This window comes from Nuphar pumila, chromosome 15, assembly GCF_984573655.1.
Source record: "Nuphar pumila chromosome 15, dmNupPumi1.hap1.1, whole genome shotgun sequence".
In the NCBI taxonomy this organism is placed as follows: Eukaryota; Viridiplantae; Streptophyta; class Magnoliopsida; order Nymphaeales; family Nymphaeaceae; genus Nuphar; species Nuphar pumila.
Window position 1 is genome coordinate 14308933 of NC_143263.1, and position 19406 is coordinate 14328338.

The 19406-nt window shown below is 37.9% G+C and overlaps 1 protein-coding gene, 2 long non-coding RNA genes and 1 pseudogene across 3 annotated transcripts in view; all 4 read right to left on the reverse strand.

Annotated features, from left to right (window-relative positions):
- Positions 1-320: 320 nt before the first annotated feature.
- LOC149814583 (non-specific lipid-transfer protein 1-like) lies at positions 321-952 on the reverse strand. Its single transcript, XM_089990257.1, has 2 exons — positions 575-952; positions 321-458 (listed from the first exon to the last, which is right to left on the reverse strand). Exons 1-2 carry the CDS (start codon positions 922-924, stop codon positions 449-451), a joined length of 360 nt encoding a protein of 119 aa, XP_089846383.1. The 5' UTR covers positions 925-952; the 3' UTR covers positions 321-448.
- A 2375-nt stretch (positions 953-3327) lies between these two features.
- On the reverse strand, positions 3328-4089 carry LOC149814584 (secreted RxLR effector protein 161 pseudogene; annotated as a pseudogene).
- Positions 4090-11544: 7455 nt separating this feature from the next.
- Positions 11545-13815, reverse strand: LOC149814585 (uncharacterized). Its single transcript, XR_016428116.1, has 2 exons — positions 13681-13815; positions 11545-12027 (listed from the first exon to the last, which is right to left on the reverse strand). It is a non-coding gene; the product is annotated as an uncharacterized LOC149814585 (long non-coding RNA).
- Positions 13816-17839: 4024 nt separating this feature from the next.
- LOC149814586 (uncharacterized) overlaps positions 17840-19406 on the reverse strand; it is a 42911-nt gene continuing 41344 nt past the window's right edge. Inside the window, exon 4 of the long non-coding RNA XR_016427992.1 lies at positions 17840-18669. This is a non-coding gene — a long non-coding RNA (uncharacterized LOC149814586). The remainder of the gene's footprint in view (positions 18670-19406) is intronic.

Genomic DNA, 19406 nt, shown 5'->3' on the forward strand with positions numbered 1-19406 from the left:
CAAACCCCCGACTATGGCACAAATAATTTTTTTTCCTACACCCCTGTTTGCCCCCCCTAACATGAATCCTAGCTACGCCCCTGACTATGAGCATGGCTTGCGTTTATTATGCCAAGCCAATTTCAATGCCATGATCATGCTGCTCCTGATTGAAGGCTAGGACCCTTGCTCCCAGAGCCTATGCTGGCCGTAGGATTGTGCAAGAAGGCGACATCTGCAAGAATCGAACCTTGACTACCTGTCTAACCTGACTGTATTGAGAAAAAAGAAAAGACCAAAGAAACAAAGACAAATCGCGATGTGGGTATCGAAAGGGAATTATTGTTGATTGATCATGCCATGTATAACAAGTAGTCCAATATAATTGCATTGTATAACAAGTAGCCACATAGATAGAACCATCGATCTCCAACCCTCAGAACTCTTATAATCACCGAGGCCGCGCTCTTCAGTTGATCCTGCACAAGCAACCCAGGAAGGCAAACCAAACAACGTCATGCACAAGCATGAAAGAAGGAGACACGGCCAACCACAAAAACCTTGGTTAAAAGAAAAAGGAAGCAAATCGACATACTTGGAGCAATCAGCATGAGGGCCGATGGGCATTCCGACGTTCACACCACATCGGCCAGGAAGTGCAGTGGCTGGCTCCTGCATAAAACCAGGGAGACTGGCGCTGGCGGCACTGAGGCAGTTGCAGATGGTCTGCCTGTCAGGATTGCTGTGCCCCACCCTGCTCAGCTCCCTCACGCCGCTGCAGCACCCGGTCGACGGGCTGCCCTGGATGCCCGTCAAGTAACCCATGCAAGGTACGAGGTACGCGTCGACGTCGCTGCACGATGGGACGGCGTCTTCGGCCGTGGTCATCACGGCCACGGAAAAGAGCACGACGATGCCTGAGAGAAGCGCGACCACCTTCAACATCTTCGCTGCTCACTGGACTCGGTGCGTCTTTCCCTCCTTGAAGACGTGGGGTTTATAGGGCAGGCCCAGCGGGGATTGGAAGGGAAGGCAACCGGTTTGGCATGCAACTCTCGTGTTGGTGATGCTTCTTCAGCATTTGGGGGACATGAGGATGGAACCGTCGGGTTGTTACACCGCTAATTTGTAGCGTGTGTAAGAAGCCGTCGACTTGCAGGCACGTTATGCGTGGCGACCTGCTGCCTCTCTCCCACCCAGGAAGTTCGTCCTCGGTTGGTTAAACGCTTGCTGATCAGGTGATGTGTCAAATCACGGAAGTTTGGTGCTTTGTGATGGTCACTGTCCATCCGAGATATCCAAGGTTGTGAGGCTCTGTTTGGGAGCAAAGGGTACTTAAGTCTTGTCCTTTTTATGAACCATCGTTTCACCGAGAGAATGACAGAAAATGGTACTTTAAGTCTTTGCAATCGCACAGACTCTGATGCTAAGTGATGGTGACACACACGGGGATACGAGCCCCATGTGTTTATATATGTGACACTCATTGATATAACATGCACCTGCGCTCAAGTGTTACCTTTTTTAATATAATAAAATAAAATAAAATAAAAATGTTTGTACGGACCCCGAATTAAGGGTCTAAGAGGATGCATTGAGCTAAAAGAGATCCAAGTCCACCTTGATGCGTCTCCTCGAAGAAGAATTGTGAATCCGTCTCCTGGATAGGCCCCTCTCTCTCTCTCTCTCTCTCTCTCTCTCTCTCTCTCGCGCGCGCACGGGAGCGCCTGCCATCGATGCTAGAGGGAACCATATCAGGGTTCCCTCTCTCTCTTGTTTTTATCTTCTTTCCCGGTTGGAGAGAGAAGGCAGATTGCTTATCTTTGCTTCTTCCCCGGTGAGCAGTTGATCTCTCTCAATTTCTTCTTTCCTGGTGAGCAGTAGATGGAAAGGGTTTTCTTATTTTAGAGATCGATCATGGTGTTTCGATCATAGGGCAAACCTCTCCTTGTCGATTTCTTCCTTTCAATCTTGAAACCCTATTCTCGCGAAACCCCTAAATTTTTATGATCGACCTCCTTGGATTCAACGTCCCAAGAATTAGGTTTGCTTTCTCCCCTCTAATTTCTGCTCATTTTCTCTTTTAGCTTTCTGCTATTTTTTTAGTTGTTTGGTGTTCTTTTTATGAGAAAGAGGGTTTTTTTTGTTCTTTTTTATTTTTCAGTTGTTTGTGTTTTTTTAGTATGTTTTCATGTTTTTCCTTGTGCATCCATGCGAACATGTGTCTAGTGTGGTTGTTTCTACAACACAAGAGTGGTGTGCAGGACCTAATTACAGGACGTTGAATAACACATGCTACCACCATGACTATGTGATGGTGCATGTGTTGGTTGTTTAGAATTGCAAAATCTTGTAGGTGTTCATTATAGGTGTAACTCATTTAATTGGTTCTTGCATATTAAACTTGCTTGAAATTTCCGAATCTTGTGATTTCATTTAGAATTGCAAAATGTCTCATTTTCGAAACTCTTCCTTAGTCCTCTATTGGAGCCATGGTTGTGTGTCAGGTTTAGACACTTACATTTTACTCAAGGACCACATATATAAGAGTCACATGCCCTATTCTTCTTTTGTGTTCATTGTGTTGCAGAGAAGAAGAAGGAGAGGTCTCGCCTCTCTCGATCAATCAATCAATCTCACCTCAGGGGCAGCTCAAGAGAAGTTGAGGCCCTGGGCATATTTAATTGGAGGCCCTCATAATGTGCCATGTTTCATTGGAGGCCCTCAGCATGTGAAATATAAGCGTTATATATATATATATATATATATTCATTTGAGGCCCAAGGCGGTGGCCTTAAATCTCAAAGAGGTCAAAGAGGCCAGTCGGCCTTGGCTCAACCCTGTGTGCAACCTTGGTGAGCTTGCCTCAGGCTGGCGAGGCCTTGTTGGAGCAAGGGAAGCGGAAGCAACTCCAGAAGAAGCTGAGGCAAATCAAACTTCTTGAATGATAAAAGAAAGAAAAAGGGGAAGGGGAGGAATTGAGTAGCATCTTTGAGGTTTGCTTCGAAGGCTTCTAGTTACAGAGGTAGATTTCTCTATGTGTATTTTTATGGGCTGAGTCCCTTAGATTTATAGCATTCGATTTCCCTCTCTTGGCTCAACAATCAGTTGAGAGAATCACGGTGAGTCGAGTTTTTTTATAAAGATAAAATACGAATTTTGAAATGCTTTTATAAAAATGACTCTGCTTATCCATGAGCAAGCCTACTCATGGATAAGCATAATGTGCATCACATGGCCACACACACCAACATCTCCCACTTGGACATGAGACTGCTCAGTTTGCTCCCACAAGTGTAGACTTTCTTGAACTAATTACGGATTTTCCATTAAGAATTTCCTTCATAATCATACGCATCTCAATCCCATACTGGCAACGTGCTTGGTAAACAAGTCTTCTGAAATACCCTTTGTTAAGGGATCAACTACCATATCCAATATCGGAAGGTAGTCCATAGATATTTCATTATTTTCAATCATATCTTGTATGTAGTGATATTTCACCATTATATGCTTGCTCTTGGAGCTATCAGCTTCACTTTTCATTAGAGCAATAACAGCTTGATTATCACAGTATATCTGTACAGGTTCACATACTAGATCTATCTTTAAATCTTTAACGAACTTGTTGATCCATACTACAAATGTCGTGGTTGTATTACATGTGATATACTCAACCTCTTGAGTATGCTGAGCCACACAATCCTGTTTCTTACAAGACCAAGCAACAACTCCTCTTCCAAAGAGGAAGATGTAGCCAGAAGTAGATTTGTTGTTATCTTTACACCCTGCAATGTCAGCGTCAGAGTATCCGATCAAGGCAAGGTTGTGAGCTTGAAAACTCAATTGTAAGCCTCTAGAACCTTTTAAGTATCGAAATATTCTCTTAAAAGTTTGCAAGTGAGGCCATCCTGGATTACTTTGATAGCTACTAACAAGACCAACTGCGAAGCTTGTGTCAAGTCTTGTATATAACATCACATAAATTAGGCTTCCAACAGCCTGAGCATAAGGAATTTCAAGTCTTTGTTGGCCCTCACCAGGACAATTACTCTTACTCAAGTTTACTCCTTTAGCAACAGGAGTCCCAATGGGTTTGGAGTCATGCATTCTATATCTCTTCAGAATATAGTCAATATACCTTTCTTGACTTAGACAAAGAGACCTTGAACCTCTGTATCAGGTGATTTTAATTTCCAAGATATAAGAGGTTTCATCTATATCTTTTATTTCAAAGTTGGTATATAATCATTTTTTTGTGTTGACTATCATTTCATTATCATTATCAGTCAACAGGATATCATCAACATATAATGATAGGATATAGAATAGACTCTCACTTTTTCACACATATATACAGTGGTCTAACTGATTCAGTATGTATCCAATCTTTGTTATGGCTTTGTAAAAAGCCAAATACCACTGTCTTGGTGATTGCATGAGACCGTACAAGGATTTTTTCCAACTTGTACACTTTATCATTATTTGTCACATAACCTTCTAACTGAGTCATATAAATAACTTTTTTAAATCACCATTAAGAAAGGCAGTTTTTACATCCATCTTCCATATGTCTAAATCACAATGAGCAACTATGGATAATATTATTCTGATGAATGTAAATTTAGTAACTGGTGAATAGGTTTCTGTAAAATCAATCTCTTCCTTTTGGGAAAAACCTTTTGCAACTAGTCTTGCTTTAAACTTGTCTATAGATCCATCAACTTTATACTTTTTTTTAAGAACCCATTTACAACCAACCGGTTTCATTCCTTCAGGAAGTTCAGTTAATTCCCAGACTTGGTTTTTTTCGATGGATTCAATTTCTTTATCCATAGCCCTTTTCTATTCTGATGACTCTTTCGAATTAATTGTGTCAGCATATGAGAGATTATTGGTCATTTCATCAAGGTCTACAAAGTAGCAAAGTTCCTCACATAAATACACATAGTAGTCATCCAAATAGGATGAAGGAGCTCTAGACCTTTTATGACCACTTAGTCCTTGAGAAATAGAAGGTTCAAAATCAGTTGGTTCATTGCCTAACTGTTTCACAGTTGGTTCATTACCTAACTGTTCATCTTGATCATCAAGATCATCCAGCAAATCAAATGGATCCTTAATTGGATCATTGAATTCATTGTTGAGATTTTATAGAAACTCAACATCTCCACTCTCAATTAGTCTCAATCTTTGGTGGTACAACATGTAGCCTTTTGATCCTTTTGGATTACCAATAAAGATACACCTTGCAGATCTGTTATCCAATTTATCCATAGTTTGATCTAAGATCTTCACATGAGCTATAGATCTCCGTCTTTTAAGATGATTTAAATCTGTTTTCGTACCAGTCCATCTTTCATATAGAGTTGTTGGACAGCCTTGCAGGGCACACTATTTAAAATATACATAGTTGTATTTACAACTTCACCCCAAAAAACTTTGGGTAGTTGTGCACCTGTCAAAATGGATCTAACTATGTTCAAGAGGGTTCTATTACACCTCTCAGCAACAACATTTTGTTGCGGTGTTCTTGGCACAATTCTTTGCCTATTAATGCCAAGATCCTTACAATAATCACAAAATTCATTTGAGGTGCATTCACCACCTCTATCAGATCATATAATTTTAATGTATCTCCCAAGTTGTCTTTCAACTTCATTTTTGTATTCCTTAAATTTTTCAAGTGCTTCAGATTTGAGTCTTATAAGATACAAGTATTCATATCTCGAGAAATCATCGATAAATGTTATAAAATATAACATGCCACTATGTATTTGGACTCTAAACAGTCCACAAATATCTGTATGAATTATCTCTAATAATTCGGTGGCTCGTATAGCATTAGGTGGAAAAGGTTTTCTTACCATCTTTCCATATATATAGAACTCATATTTTTTCGAAGTGAGATTCATTAAAGGTAGGAATTATTCTTTGTTGTGCCAGTTTTTTCATTTTCTTTAGGCTTATATGCCCAAATCTTTTATGTCATGTATTCTGATCAATAATTGAGGTATATTCAATATAAGAGAAAAAGTTGTCTTTATTATCGCATAACTTAAACATGCCATGTTCTTTGTCAAACTTTTCTTCAAACAGTATCCTACCATGTTTTTCCATTATGCCCTTTTCTGGGACAAAACGGACCTCAAAGCCTTTTTCAATCAAAGCTGGTACATACACAAGGTTCCTTCTTATTAAAGGGACATAGAGAACATCTTTAAGTAAGATACTAGTCCCTCCAACATTAAGTCTGTAAGACCTGACTCCTAATACATCATTGTAGGAGTTATTGCCTATGTAGACCTTGTGCTCTCTTAAACCCAGCTCTTTGAGATCTACGGCTCCATCAGTAGACTTGGCAATGTAGCCCATTTTGCCACACTTGAAATACTTGACTTGCGAGTCCTTGTTGCCTTGAGGTTTAAAACCTGCATTTTGCCCTTTGTAGAACTTGCCATTACCCTTATCCTTAAAGTTGTTATGTTTAAAGGGTACTCAGCTATTGGATGGTGTGTCTTGAGCCACCATCAACTTGGTCTTCTTTTCTTTAGTCATATGTTCTTGTTGTATGGCTAATTATAAGGCAACTCAGTCAGGTTTAGGTTCTTTAAGTTCAACCTCAGTGCAGTTGTCACCATTTTTCACGAATGTGGAAGACTATTTAGTATAGTGGACACCTGCATTCTATCTGGAATGACATTTCCAGCAATGGCTAGGTCATTAGTCATGAACAACATCCTATTCACATGGTCTACTATAGGGGTGGCAATCGGGTCGGGTTGGCGGGTCAGAATATCTCAACACGAACACGACCCGTTTAGTAAACGGGTCAGATGTGGCAAACACGAACATGACCCATTTATTAAACGGGTAACCTGACACGACACGGTTAACCCATTTAATAAATGGGTCAGGTCGACACGACACGATTACACGACAGAGCGACTCGTTTATTAAACGGGTTGACCTAATAACATAGACACGATAACCACACAAGCGCATACCACCACTGGAGAGGAGAGGTCTCTAGCTCTCGGCTGTGGCTGGGTAGGAAGGAGTTAGGTGGGTGACTAAAGTGTAAAGTTAGGAGTTAGGGTTAGATAAGTTATATATATATATATATATATATATATATATATATATATATATATATATATATATATAAATGGGTTGCGGGTTGACGGGTTGGTGTAAACGGGTTGATCTGCCTGCCTAACCTGTTTATTAAACGGGTCAAACGGGTTGGTGGGTTGGCATACCCCTAATACGAACATGACCCATTTAATAAACGGGTTAGGCGGGTCGACCCGTTTACGACACAAACCCATTTAAGCCAAACCCTAACCCGACTAAGAAGCGGGTTGGCAGGTCGGGTCAGATTTTGCCACCCCTAGTCTACTACACTTTCACTTTCTTTCATCCTATACGAATTGTATTGTTCAAGTAGTAGTTGAATATGGACTTTGAATGTGGTATCGTACTTCGTGGTGATTGCCTCCATCAACTCCTTGACAGTCTTATAGTCTTCAAAGACCCTAATTAGGTCATCATCCATATAGGTGAGCATAATTGTTCTGACCATTAGGTCATCCTTTTGAAATTTTCTGAACTTATTGATATCATCTTGGGTTGCTTCGACACTTGGTTTGTCCATAGATGTGTTGAGGACATATTCTGAACCTTCGAGGGTTAAAGCCAAGGGTATTCGTCTTTTTTAAACCAGAAAATTAGTCTCATTCAGTTTGTCGATTTTGGCTAGCTCAGAAGCACAGACTCGACTTGTCATTTTATACTAAAGTATATTATTTTATTATTTTATGGCAAGTCAACACAAAAGGACAAATAAAAAATAATAATAAAAGATTTCTATTAGGCTAAAAAATGAAAATAAAATTTAAAATAGGTCTCTGTTCACGAGACAAAACAATTCTGGGCCTTAAAATAGAATTTAATAGAAACCGAGAGCTAATTAGTAATAAAAAAAACTTATTTCTGCAAAACTAAAACTGTTGCAGGTACTGATTTGGAATTAAGTTTAATTTTAAATATTTTCTAGAAATTTCAACTGACGCAAGCCTGTTTCTGAAAATTAAAAAAGGGGCAGGTTACAAATTTAAGAATTATAACAACCTTTTTGAAAAAATGCATAAAATCTAGGGGCAAAAAAGTCTTTTTTCCCACCGAGATATAAAAACCCCAAACCCTGTCAAAAACTTTATTTCGACAAGGGGTTTCTCTCTCCTCTTTGTCGAAGATCTAGATTGATAGAAACAACCGAAGAGTTTTTGATCATTCTCCGGCGGAGACAACCCAACTCTATGGTTGGGTTTGCTCCTCTCGGCGTAGGCTCCCTCTGCGCACAAACCAGAGCCAAACGATGGCTAAAAATCGATTTTTCAGTAACTTAGGTTTTATTTCTGAGTTTCATTTTTGCCTCTTGTGTTCGGTCTCCCGAGTTTCTACTGTTTCTCTTGTTTTGTTTTTGTGTTTGTTCTATGATTTGGTATTTGCAGGTTGTTGTTCAGTCACTGAGGGTTTTGCCCTCTGCAGAACCGGGAGCACAATGAATGATGCCGAAAAGGAGAGGGCTTCTGTTTACAGAGCCCAGATCCACTTGACGCTGCCAAAAAAATGGCAGTCGATTGATCTTAATTCGGCAACAAAAAAACTTCCTTTTTTTTTGTTTTTAGAGACAAACAGGGAAAAGACCGCCTCTTTCGTGAAGAAGTCGAGCCTCTGTTTGCCCTTTAGGGTTTTTAGAGACAGACAAGGAAAAAAATGCCTCTTTCATGAAGAAGTCGAGCCTTTGTTTGCCCTTTAGGGTTTTCAGAGACAAAAAAAAAACGTAGAGCAGACTCACTAGTTAGCGCTTTTCCTTTCCCGCAGGTTGGAGGCAGTACAACTTGGGGAGCGTCCTCGAACCACAGCTCTGATACCACTGTTGGAGCAAGGGCAGCAGAAGCAACTCAGGAAGAAGCAGTGGCTGATCGAATTTCCCGAGTGATAAAATAAAGAAAAAGGGGAAGAGGAGGAATTGAGTGGCGTCTTTGAGGTTTGCTTCGAAGGCTTCTAGTTACAGAGGTAGATTTCTCTCTATGTGTGTTTTTAGGGGCCGAGTCCCTTAGATTTATAGCCTTCAGTTTCCCTCTCTCGGCTCAACAGTCAGTTGAGAGAATCACAATGAGTCGAGGTTTTTGATAAAGATAAAATGCGAATTTTGAAATGCTTTTATAAAACTGACTATGCTTATCCATGAGCAGGCCTACTCATGGATAAGCATAACGTGCAACACATGGCCACATGCACCAACATGCCTCGCCTGACAGGGGCTAACCCAAACCTCTCCTGAGGGGGGCTTGCTTAAGGCCTTGGCTGAGCCATGCTTGCTCAAGGCATAGACTTACAACCTCTCACTTTTTCTCTTGCCTGAGGCAAGCTGGTCCGGGCAGAGGCTCACAGCCTGACTAAGTGCCAGAGGTCTGAGATTTGTCTTCAAGTGATCAATTTTTGGTAAAAATGACCAATGAAGGCAAAAATATTCCTAGTATACCTTCTAACGAATTTGTTCCATGGTGGACTTGATATGTGCGTCTTCTGTGCCTTGGAGTTCATGATATTCATACTTCCAAGGGGAGTTTGGAGAATTTTTTGTATTATGTATATTAGTTGAAATCACTTGTCATTTTCTGTAAGATTGTCATCTTTGTGGAAGAAAAATTATATTGTATTATGTGTGCTTGCATATCAACATTTTGTCTTTTTTTTTTTAATTTGTTTCATCAGTATGATTGCACCATTATTGTGTATTATTAAAAATTCTAAACTACTTTTTTTCTCGGAGGGCTTGGGAAACTTTTTTTATTGTTTTGGTTGCCTACTCTGCTTGGGTTTCACCATTTGAGTACAAGTTGATAGCATTGATGGTTGGGGCTTCAATGAATGTGTGCCTTTGTGCGTGTGTGTGGACTCACAATTAAAGAGGGAAGTGGAGTGGTGGTGGCTCATGTGAGAAGGGGATGACTTGTGTGTGTTTTGGTGATTCTACCATTCACATACAGATGATTTTGTAAATAATGCATATTAAGGAACAAGAATTTTGCAAAGGATATATATGTTTTTTATTCTCTATTTTTCGTGTGTGATACGCACTCAGCTCTTGTATCAGGATTTCTGAACTTTCCAAATGTCATGAAGTTGCTTGGTTCTTATGAGTTTAAGATACTTATCAAACTGGATTTGCCACTACCAAACTTTGTCGATTACAGTTTGGTATTTGTAATTTTCTGCAATTTAGGTTATGTTGTGGCCATGTTTTAAACAGATTTGCATAATCATGTGATTTCAAGATTGTATGTATGCTTATATGCACTCAGATTGGTTAAATCTGTGTGATATGGGGTTCCGACAAGGACTTTCTGTCCTCTTAGGACTTTGGTGGGATAGGGGAGTTGAGGCTTATTATCTCTGTTCATGCTTATACGCCTCTCATTTACTGGACTTCAAGGAAAATGGCTGTTTCTTCAATGGCCAAAAGCCCTTTGTGCAGCCTTTTGTTTTTCACCTGTGTTTCTATGTTGATGTTTTTAGGGCATTAGGCATTAGACGTTAAATGCATGGGATCATTTGTCTGTGAACTGAGATGAACTCAGATGCATGATGAAGAAACACCATGTATTGATGTAGCTGCCAACTTTGTATTTATGTATGCGCAAGCATCCATCTGCCTATGCATGGTACATTTGGTGTTGGTGGGAGGGGCACAACATGATTGGATGACCCATTTCCCAGCTTCCAGCGATGCATGGTGGGCAAAGGATGCATGGGCAATACAAGCACAAATGACTCCCCAAGCACAAGTTTTTTTTTTTGAAAGGTAGACACCCCAAGCTTTATGCATTATCTTGTTACTCTTTTTTTGAAAGGACAATCTATAGCCCTTTAGGAAAAATAGAAAAACACTTCATTCAACTGACAATCTCCAATTTTCCTATCTCAAAACATGGGCACTACAAATCAAGCAACCTTCATTGGCCAATCATTCTATAACTGCTTGTTTTATGCAAAAAATTGACATGTAAAACCAAAACCACTGGCTCTAAAATAGCCCCTCTTGTTCGGTTTTAGTTATCCTGAAACACTGAACAATGATTTTCCTAAGAAATTTTATTATTTTTCAAAGAGCTAAATGATTTTCTAATTATTACATTGAATGGGTTATGGGCCGTTGGATAGCTTCCAATGAAATATTAAAAGGTTTATGCTTTGATGAAAAATATATCTCAAAAGTGGCTTGAGAAATTGTCGAAACTGATCCTCATGGCCAAAATATGGGCCTTTAGATTTAATCAAATAAAACCAAATGAGAGAAACTCGCTTCAAAAGAACTGATTATTACTTTCAAGTGATGAATGATCGCCGATGATTAGTTTAGTATTGTCAATATCCCGTTGTAAAGTGTTACCTCAAATTTATATCCAAGGAAAACACACTTTCAAAAGTAAATTTTCTGTAGTTCATGGTTTCAATAAAGAGATGCAACTAGTGTACACTGTTGAAAGAATATTTGCTCATAAACATTCTTTTATTTATGGAATTTGATAATCTCTACAGAAACATGAACCCATTCAACAAGAAAGCACTTGTTTTTTTAACACAGGAGCAAAATTAAACCAATAAAGAAAGAAAAGCCAAGAAAGCTCTGCTTGTTTAACAATGTATGTCTTCAAAACCAAACTAAAACTAAAATTAAAAGTGGGAACTATGTGAATCTGCTGAGAAAGTAACTCGGTTTGAGATTAATCTTTGCCCTCGATATGAAGCATTGAAGATGATGAAAAAACTCAACGTAAGTTGAAACCTCCTTCCCTCTTCATATGAAGAGAGGGTATATTTTGATGTAAGGAAGTCTGCTGCAGCTGTTGTTGTAGCAAGGGATTCACGAGTTTAGAAACACAACTGTACTAAGAGATTGCGTATTTCATTTACACTGATGTCAGTTTCCCCATAACCGCATTTTGGTGTATCCCTATCAATTTTACACATTCCCTGCAAGAAAAGAGAAATTTTGTAAATCTTTGTCTAATGTAGATTCTCATATTTTGTCAGTAGAGACCAATTCAAGCCCCCAATATAGGAATGAAACCACAATTCTAGTAGCTTTATCAGTGCAACCACAATTATAGTAGCTTTCGGTGTATCTTGAGGCAGCAGCCAGCAATGATAGTGAAAACTTTAGCATATGATGTTTTACTGTACACAACTCTATTAAATAGAATGACACCATTTCCAACTGGACAAGCAAAGCTATAAATATAACAGCAACACTTACATACATTTTAGTGTCATAAATGTGAAAATGATCACAAATTAATGCATGAACTAACTGAAATATGGATCTTGAGACACGATTTCCATTCAAACTGTTAGAGTAAGAGTTGTTACGAACAGTGGTTTCTAAATAAACTTCTTGTAAGCACTACACTCTGGTTGAACCTTGATATGCTGTGAACGAGGCATACCAGATATTACTGGTAGCGTCCTAGCACTAGAGACTTTAAACATAACTATATGCTACTCAATATAGCTCTCATAGCTTCCTTCACATGCAAGTAAAAGAAAAAATTTCACCAAATTAACCAGAGTACAAATCTAACTTTAATTTTGAGATTTTCATACATGATATGTCATAGTCTAGAGTGGGGGACCCATTTATCTCAATTCATTAATAAGGCAACCATCACCTTCTCAATTGGTCAGATTTGAAAATGATGACAGAATTCATATTGTTTAGACAAAATCAATCCAACTATAGTCTATTGGTTCATTAATCAACTAAAGAACACAACAACAATAAAGTAAATGCATTAAAAGTCTAGTAACAATCAAGAGGCAACCAATCATTTGAATTTTCTTCAAATCATCTCTTGCTTGGTGTTCAACTGTGCAAACCATTATGCAATCCAGAACTTCAATGTGTATCCAACAACTGTGAGATTGTCACATTTATTGTCTTCAACACAAAGATATTTAGTCATTTTAAACGGTTATTGTTCATTCACTACATAGGATCATGAACAATAATTGTTTACAATGATGAAATATTTTTCTTGATATTTTATGTTGTTTATGGAATTACATACAACCAAGCAAGCATATAGGCTACCTGAATCCAATTTTCAGGATAATTTCTCTTTAACAAACTTTGACACGCAATAGAAGAAAAAAAAAGCACCCACTTGAAGAAAACAATCCATTCAATATGTATTTGATCAAATTCATCACCACGTCCTGTATTTTTCAGGGCCATTGTCACATGTCCCCCTTCATTTTTAGGTACATAAACTTTTTCCACTTGTATGGACCCAAACATATAACACATAAAACCTGACATATCTCACAAAGTCAACAAGAAATAAGCATAAGAGAAACATCAAAATAGGTAACCACATACTCACCGTGCCCTCTCTTTTAGAGGGTGCATTCCTTAACAGATGAAGAAATAACCAGATATCATCCTTTCATGAGCAAACTACATGAGATATTTATAAAACCAAAAGGTTGTGACAAGCATCCCATCACAACTCACTTCAATCTTGAATGAATGAGAACCAGCAATTCAGACTCTACACCAAGCAGCTGAAAAAAGAGCTGAAACTTAAAAGAGAAAACGAGCAGAGATATTAGGGAAAGAGAGCGAACCTGATTTTTTGAGACATTGAATCCAGGGAGGCCTATCATGGAAAATTAGGGGTTTTGCGAGAATAGCTAACCCGCTCCCGATGATGAGAAAATCAACCAGGGAGAGGTTTGCCTACGATCGATCCCCGAAATGAGAAACCCCTTTCTATCTGTTGGTCCAGCCCAATTGGAGCTGCTGATGATCTCTTGTGGGTTATTAGTGTGAGCTCCAGCCTCCATCTATCAAACAGGAAAACAGTTACGGTGCATATTGTATTGATTGTTGGTTATATTCCATCTCCACCGCACATCTCATTACTTGGGATATGTGACACGCACTTTTCATAAGTGAGATGTACAGCGGTGATAGGATATGACATCTAAGTGGCTTTGAAGGAATGGAGCACTCAAAAGCAAAAGCTGAGCATAAGTACTATAGTGTCTCAAAGTTTGATCAGACCCACTAGGCCCCTCACCATATCTCCCTTACAACTCAACTCCAAAATCCTTCAATAAAAAGAGGTGGCTCCATCTGCTGTATTTCTATTTTCTATCCAATTCATAATCCTATCAACATAAATTTGGGTGGATATGGAGATGGTCCGGCCCGGCCTGCCTGACAGGCCAATCCATATCCTAGCCCCGGTTGAGCTCGAGCCGGGCCGTTGGGCCAAAGCCAGTTAATCGGGCCAAGCCTATCAGACCCATTTATTTTGTAGATAGGTCAGGTGCCCGATTATGTTGTTAGGCCGGCCCGGTCTGCAAAATGCAGCCTGATCGCCCAATTCATAACGGGCTAGGTACCCGACAGATGCGCACCCCAATCGGCAGGGCCGGCTGGCCTCAAATGAAAAAAAAATATAATGCTTATATTTCTCATGCTGACTCCAATGAAACATGACACATGCTGAGAGCCTCAAATAAAAAAAAAATGGAGAAATATGGGCCTCCAATGAAATATGGCTAGGGCTCAACTTCTCTTGAGCCGCCCCTGCCAATCGGGTACCCAGCCAGGTTCCTACCCATATCTAGGAACCATTCCTGATAACCACTACCACCTACAAATTCCCATGCTCTGTGAGGATCATGGTGACAATTATTGCCAGATTTATGAAAATCTTGCAATAATATCGTGAGAAATTGCCCGAAAGTTTAAAAATGGCAATTTCTCGTGAGATTTTCAAAATATCACGAGAATTATGAAAAACATAAATACTGCAATTTAATCATGATATTTTATGTTTTAAATGGCTATTTATCATGAAAAAACTGTGTTTTTTATTTTTAAATAAATTTTATTAATATTTTCTTATAAATTATATATTATATATTTTTAATTTAATTTTTATTGCCAAGATTTTGCCAAAAAAATGCAAGATTTATGAAAAAATTTCAAATTCTTGTGAGTTTTTGAAAAACGATATTTTACCGTTTTTAACTTTTGTGACTACGGTGAGGATCTCAAAAGACCAACAATCAGTCACCTTGGTAGATCACTCTATCCACCTTCCATTGTAATTGATGTGTCATGGGGACCGCGTTATTTTACTATGCCATATGATTGTAAGGGTAATCAATGGCGGTTAGCAAGCGAATGATAATTATCGATTTGGCCAACTTTTATTATTTTTAAACCAAATTTTAAGGGCTATAAACAACCTCATTACAAGGCAAATCATTTTTATACATAAATAAGATCAATTGGGCAATTTTACTGAAAAGTACTGGGGAAAGAGAAACCGATAGATTTTACAATTCTTTTGGAATCATAACAAAAATGGTCTAAGACATTGTTTTCTATAAAATTTAGAATGCCTTTCATTGTATAGATTTAGGTCAGATCTAGACATTACTGAATCCGACTTGATTGGATCTGACCTATTCATAGTCGGATGGAAAAAGATAGAACCAAATCCGGATCTGGCTAGTCCAAAATCCAATATCTACACTTAATCAGATTCAGATTCGGATTTCAATAACAAAATTAATAACAAATCCAACTAATCAGATTCGGCTCGGATATTGGGTTACATCCTACCCGTTATCCCTATATAGATTTGACATTGTAATCCTCCATCAATGTCTAGTGGAAATGAGATAAGGTGAACCAATCCGTAGGCCCCATGTTAGTTAGATGTAGGGCCCAACAGTTTGAAGCAATCGAGAAGGAACTTGCTGGCCTTCATGGTCGTACACTCGTACTATCATGCAAGGTTTGCTTGAGAGGGGTTTGGGTTTGAGCCAAAGCTGACCGGTGATGTTTTCTTTTACTAACCCATCGATCGATTGCCATTATTATACTTTACCTGCAATTTATTACAATAAAGTGAGTAAATGCGAGATATTGGGATTGTGGATTTACAAATTCTTACCAGAGTCGCCTATCAAAAAGAAAAAAAACTAACCAAAGTTCAATATAAATCGCACCCAACATAAAAATCATGATAGATTAAAAATTTTATTTATTTTCCATTGAAATTCAATTATAATTCTCATTTTTTAATTTATTGTAATATTTTTTAATTTGTACAGGAGATTCATTTAAAAAAAAAAATCTTTTAATGTTCAAACCTAATTGCATTGGTACTTGATATACCTAAGTGCATCCTGTATCAGGCATACCTGTACTAGGAAATGGTACAAATCTCGTTTTAAAAACCATATATTAGAAAGAGCAAACACTAGAGAAACTTGTCCCAAAGACTTGAAAAAATCATAATATATACAACCTCGCCAAGGCGAGGAAAACCTCAGTGAGGCTCCACAACCACCCTGCCTTACATGGCCCACCTCTGAAAGATAATAACATATATAATTGAAAACCATTTTATATGTATTTATATTTAAAACAAGAGTAACTGAAATATGTAAACCAGCAAAAAATGTAAACTGATATGCACCTATATTTTCATAGTTTTTTACTTTTTTTAAAAATTTCATTGTAGGACTGCAATCTAGATGCTTGGTTTTATAGAAAGAGACTCTTAGATCATCCAATTACGGTGTATAAGAAGGATCTTCTAAGGCTTGAAAATCAACTCAGAATTTTTGTAAATATTCAAGCATACAAAATCACATTTCTTGATTCCATTATGATGATCCAATAATCGATTCCAAGCAAATGGACTACACGGAATGCATCTGCAGGCTTAGATTTACAAAAACCTTATGAAAATCTTGGTTAATACAAGTTTACATATTTTAATGGTTTACATGTTTCAGTTTTCCTTTAAAACAATATATAAAATTAAGATTACCACTTAATAAAGAAAATAGGAATGAAAAAAAGCATTAACTTCAAAATTACTAATATCTCTGCATTGTCATTATTTACATAAAATATATACAATAACTTCCTTTGGAAAAATATATACGATAACTCTCAGTTTATTGCTTTTACAATGAAATTAAAACATATGCCAAAATTATTGTTCTTAATAACTTGTACCCATTTTTTCACAATTAGTATCAATATTATGTGAAACTCGTACCAATAATTCTTTTGAAACTGTACATAAACACGTTTGAAATAAAGTTGTATATAAAATTTGTTAGAACCAAAGTTGCCAAACTAGGAAGCGAAAGCAGGCAACAATGCAGGAAGCGAGAAGCAAAGTATTTTAAAATTTATAAAAAGCAGGAAGCAAAGTATCAATTTAAAAGCAAAATATTAAAAAAAATGAAGAAATATGGTAATTGAATAAGAAACAAATAAAAACTAAAATAAAATTGACCATTCTTATATTTCATGATTTTTCAGTAAGAGTTAAATTTTTGTTAAAATCTAACATTGTTGGTTACTAATGTAAAGAAAGTATATGGAAAGTGAAGGAAAGTGTGAGAGAAAATACATGAAAAACATGAAAAGAAAAGCGTGGGGGAATCAAGATTCCCATGAAGTTTCGGAAGCGAGGAGTATCGCGCTTCCGAAGTGAGCTTCCCACCTACCTAAGAAGCTTACGATAACTCTGGTTTAGATCCCTATGTACCAACCAATACCGTGTAACTATACCAGTCAGCCTAGCATAGGCCCTGGGGGCAGGGGTCCTAGCTTTAGAGTTTTACGCCGCAAGCCCGGCTCCCAACCAGGTCTTCATGTCAGGTGTGGTTCTTCATGTTATAAATCAGAAAAAAACTGTAACCATACCAGTCTCTGTCAACTATGGCTTTTAAATGCTTCTTTAAATGGAAGTCTATACTTTTCTATTATTTTTCAATGGAAAGCTCATTGAACAAAACATTAAAAAAGAATGTCCCTGGATGACAGAAAAAAGAAGAAAGCCCTGTAACAAACTTGTTGCATGTCTATTTCGCAATGTTCTTTTCTACAGTGGACATTCCAATAGTATTCCAAAACAAACTTAGAAACAACCATAAACAGTTGCAAAATATACCAGAGTTGGCAATGGTCCTTTGAGAGACGGCTTGCTTCTTTAACAATGAATGAGGAGCTCCTGATCGACTAGAATTAAGCTAAAACAGAACAATCAATTCAGTTGAAAACTGCTTGCTTGCCATTCTTTAAATCCCTCCCAGAAGAAAAAGGGATTTCAAGGAAAAACCCTGGTTTGAGAATCTTGAAACCAAATTGACCTTTAGAGATTGGCATGGATCTGATTAATTATTAGGATCATAGATTGAAGAAAGAGCAATAAGAAACATTGAGATGGCCAACAACAGATTATAGTGACCATCAATACAAGTACTTCAAGATGCCATCAAGCGAGACACCTATCGTGACGGACTGCCCATGACAGCTGCCACAGAGTATCACAAGTAAAAGATGGATTTGTGCTGCATAACCTTGCATCCAAGCAACAAAGCACTAGGATTCCACTGTGGTCATTCAGACTCACCTGGAAATTGGGAAAGCCCGACTATTTTAGCCATAACAACTCCCTCTAATCACTCAACAGTGTAGAGAGAAGCAGGTCTTGCACAAAGGAAGCTCTCACAGTAGCCTGTCTAATCTTCACTTCTCTCTCTTCAGAGCTTGTACAAGAATCAAATCTGCATGGAACACCAAATTTTGAGCACACATTTATAGAAAAATCAACTAGAGCAAATAAAAACATTAAATCTGAAGGTGTGACATCTACCAAAAGGAAAAATCGGGAGGGAAAAAAGCTGCAGTTCTTTATATTCATTGTTTAGACAAGCTTATTCATCGTCTTTCAAAGCACTCATTGCATTAATCAAGCACGCTTAGTTTCCCAAGAAAAACTCCATCCATGTATAGTTATGCCAAATGATGAATTAATCAACAGGGTATCCATCTTTAATGATATGCTGCACATAATAGTAAATAAATAAAAGATATATGCTTCAAGAAACAAGTCAAGCTTATTATTGCTAGTATTAGTCTACAAGAAATAAAAGGGGAAATTTGCACAAAATAGATGCGAAAAATAATGTTAAAAAATACAAATCCCATGAAACCACTTGTCAGAAAAGCATAAATCAGAAAAAGTTTAGCACATAAGAAATCAATTGCATAGAAAGCAATCAAGCACCATTCGATTGAGGGCTGGCACTAAAGATGAAAACAGAGCACTTACCAGCATCATAGGGCAAAATTTAAAAACATTCACCATAACACTTCGATAGATGAAGTAACCTGCAGTTGGACCTTACTGGGAGACGAAGCCCAAACACATCACAGGGACAGGAACAGGAACTAAAGTATCAATATGGTTGCCACAAATATTACCAAAACCATTGGCCATGGGAAGTATGCGCTGAGGCCA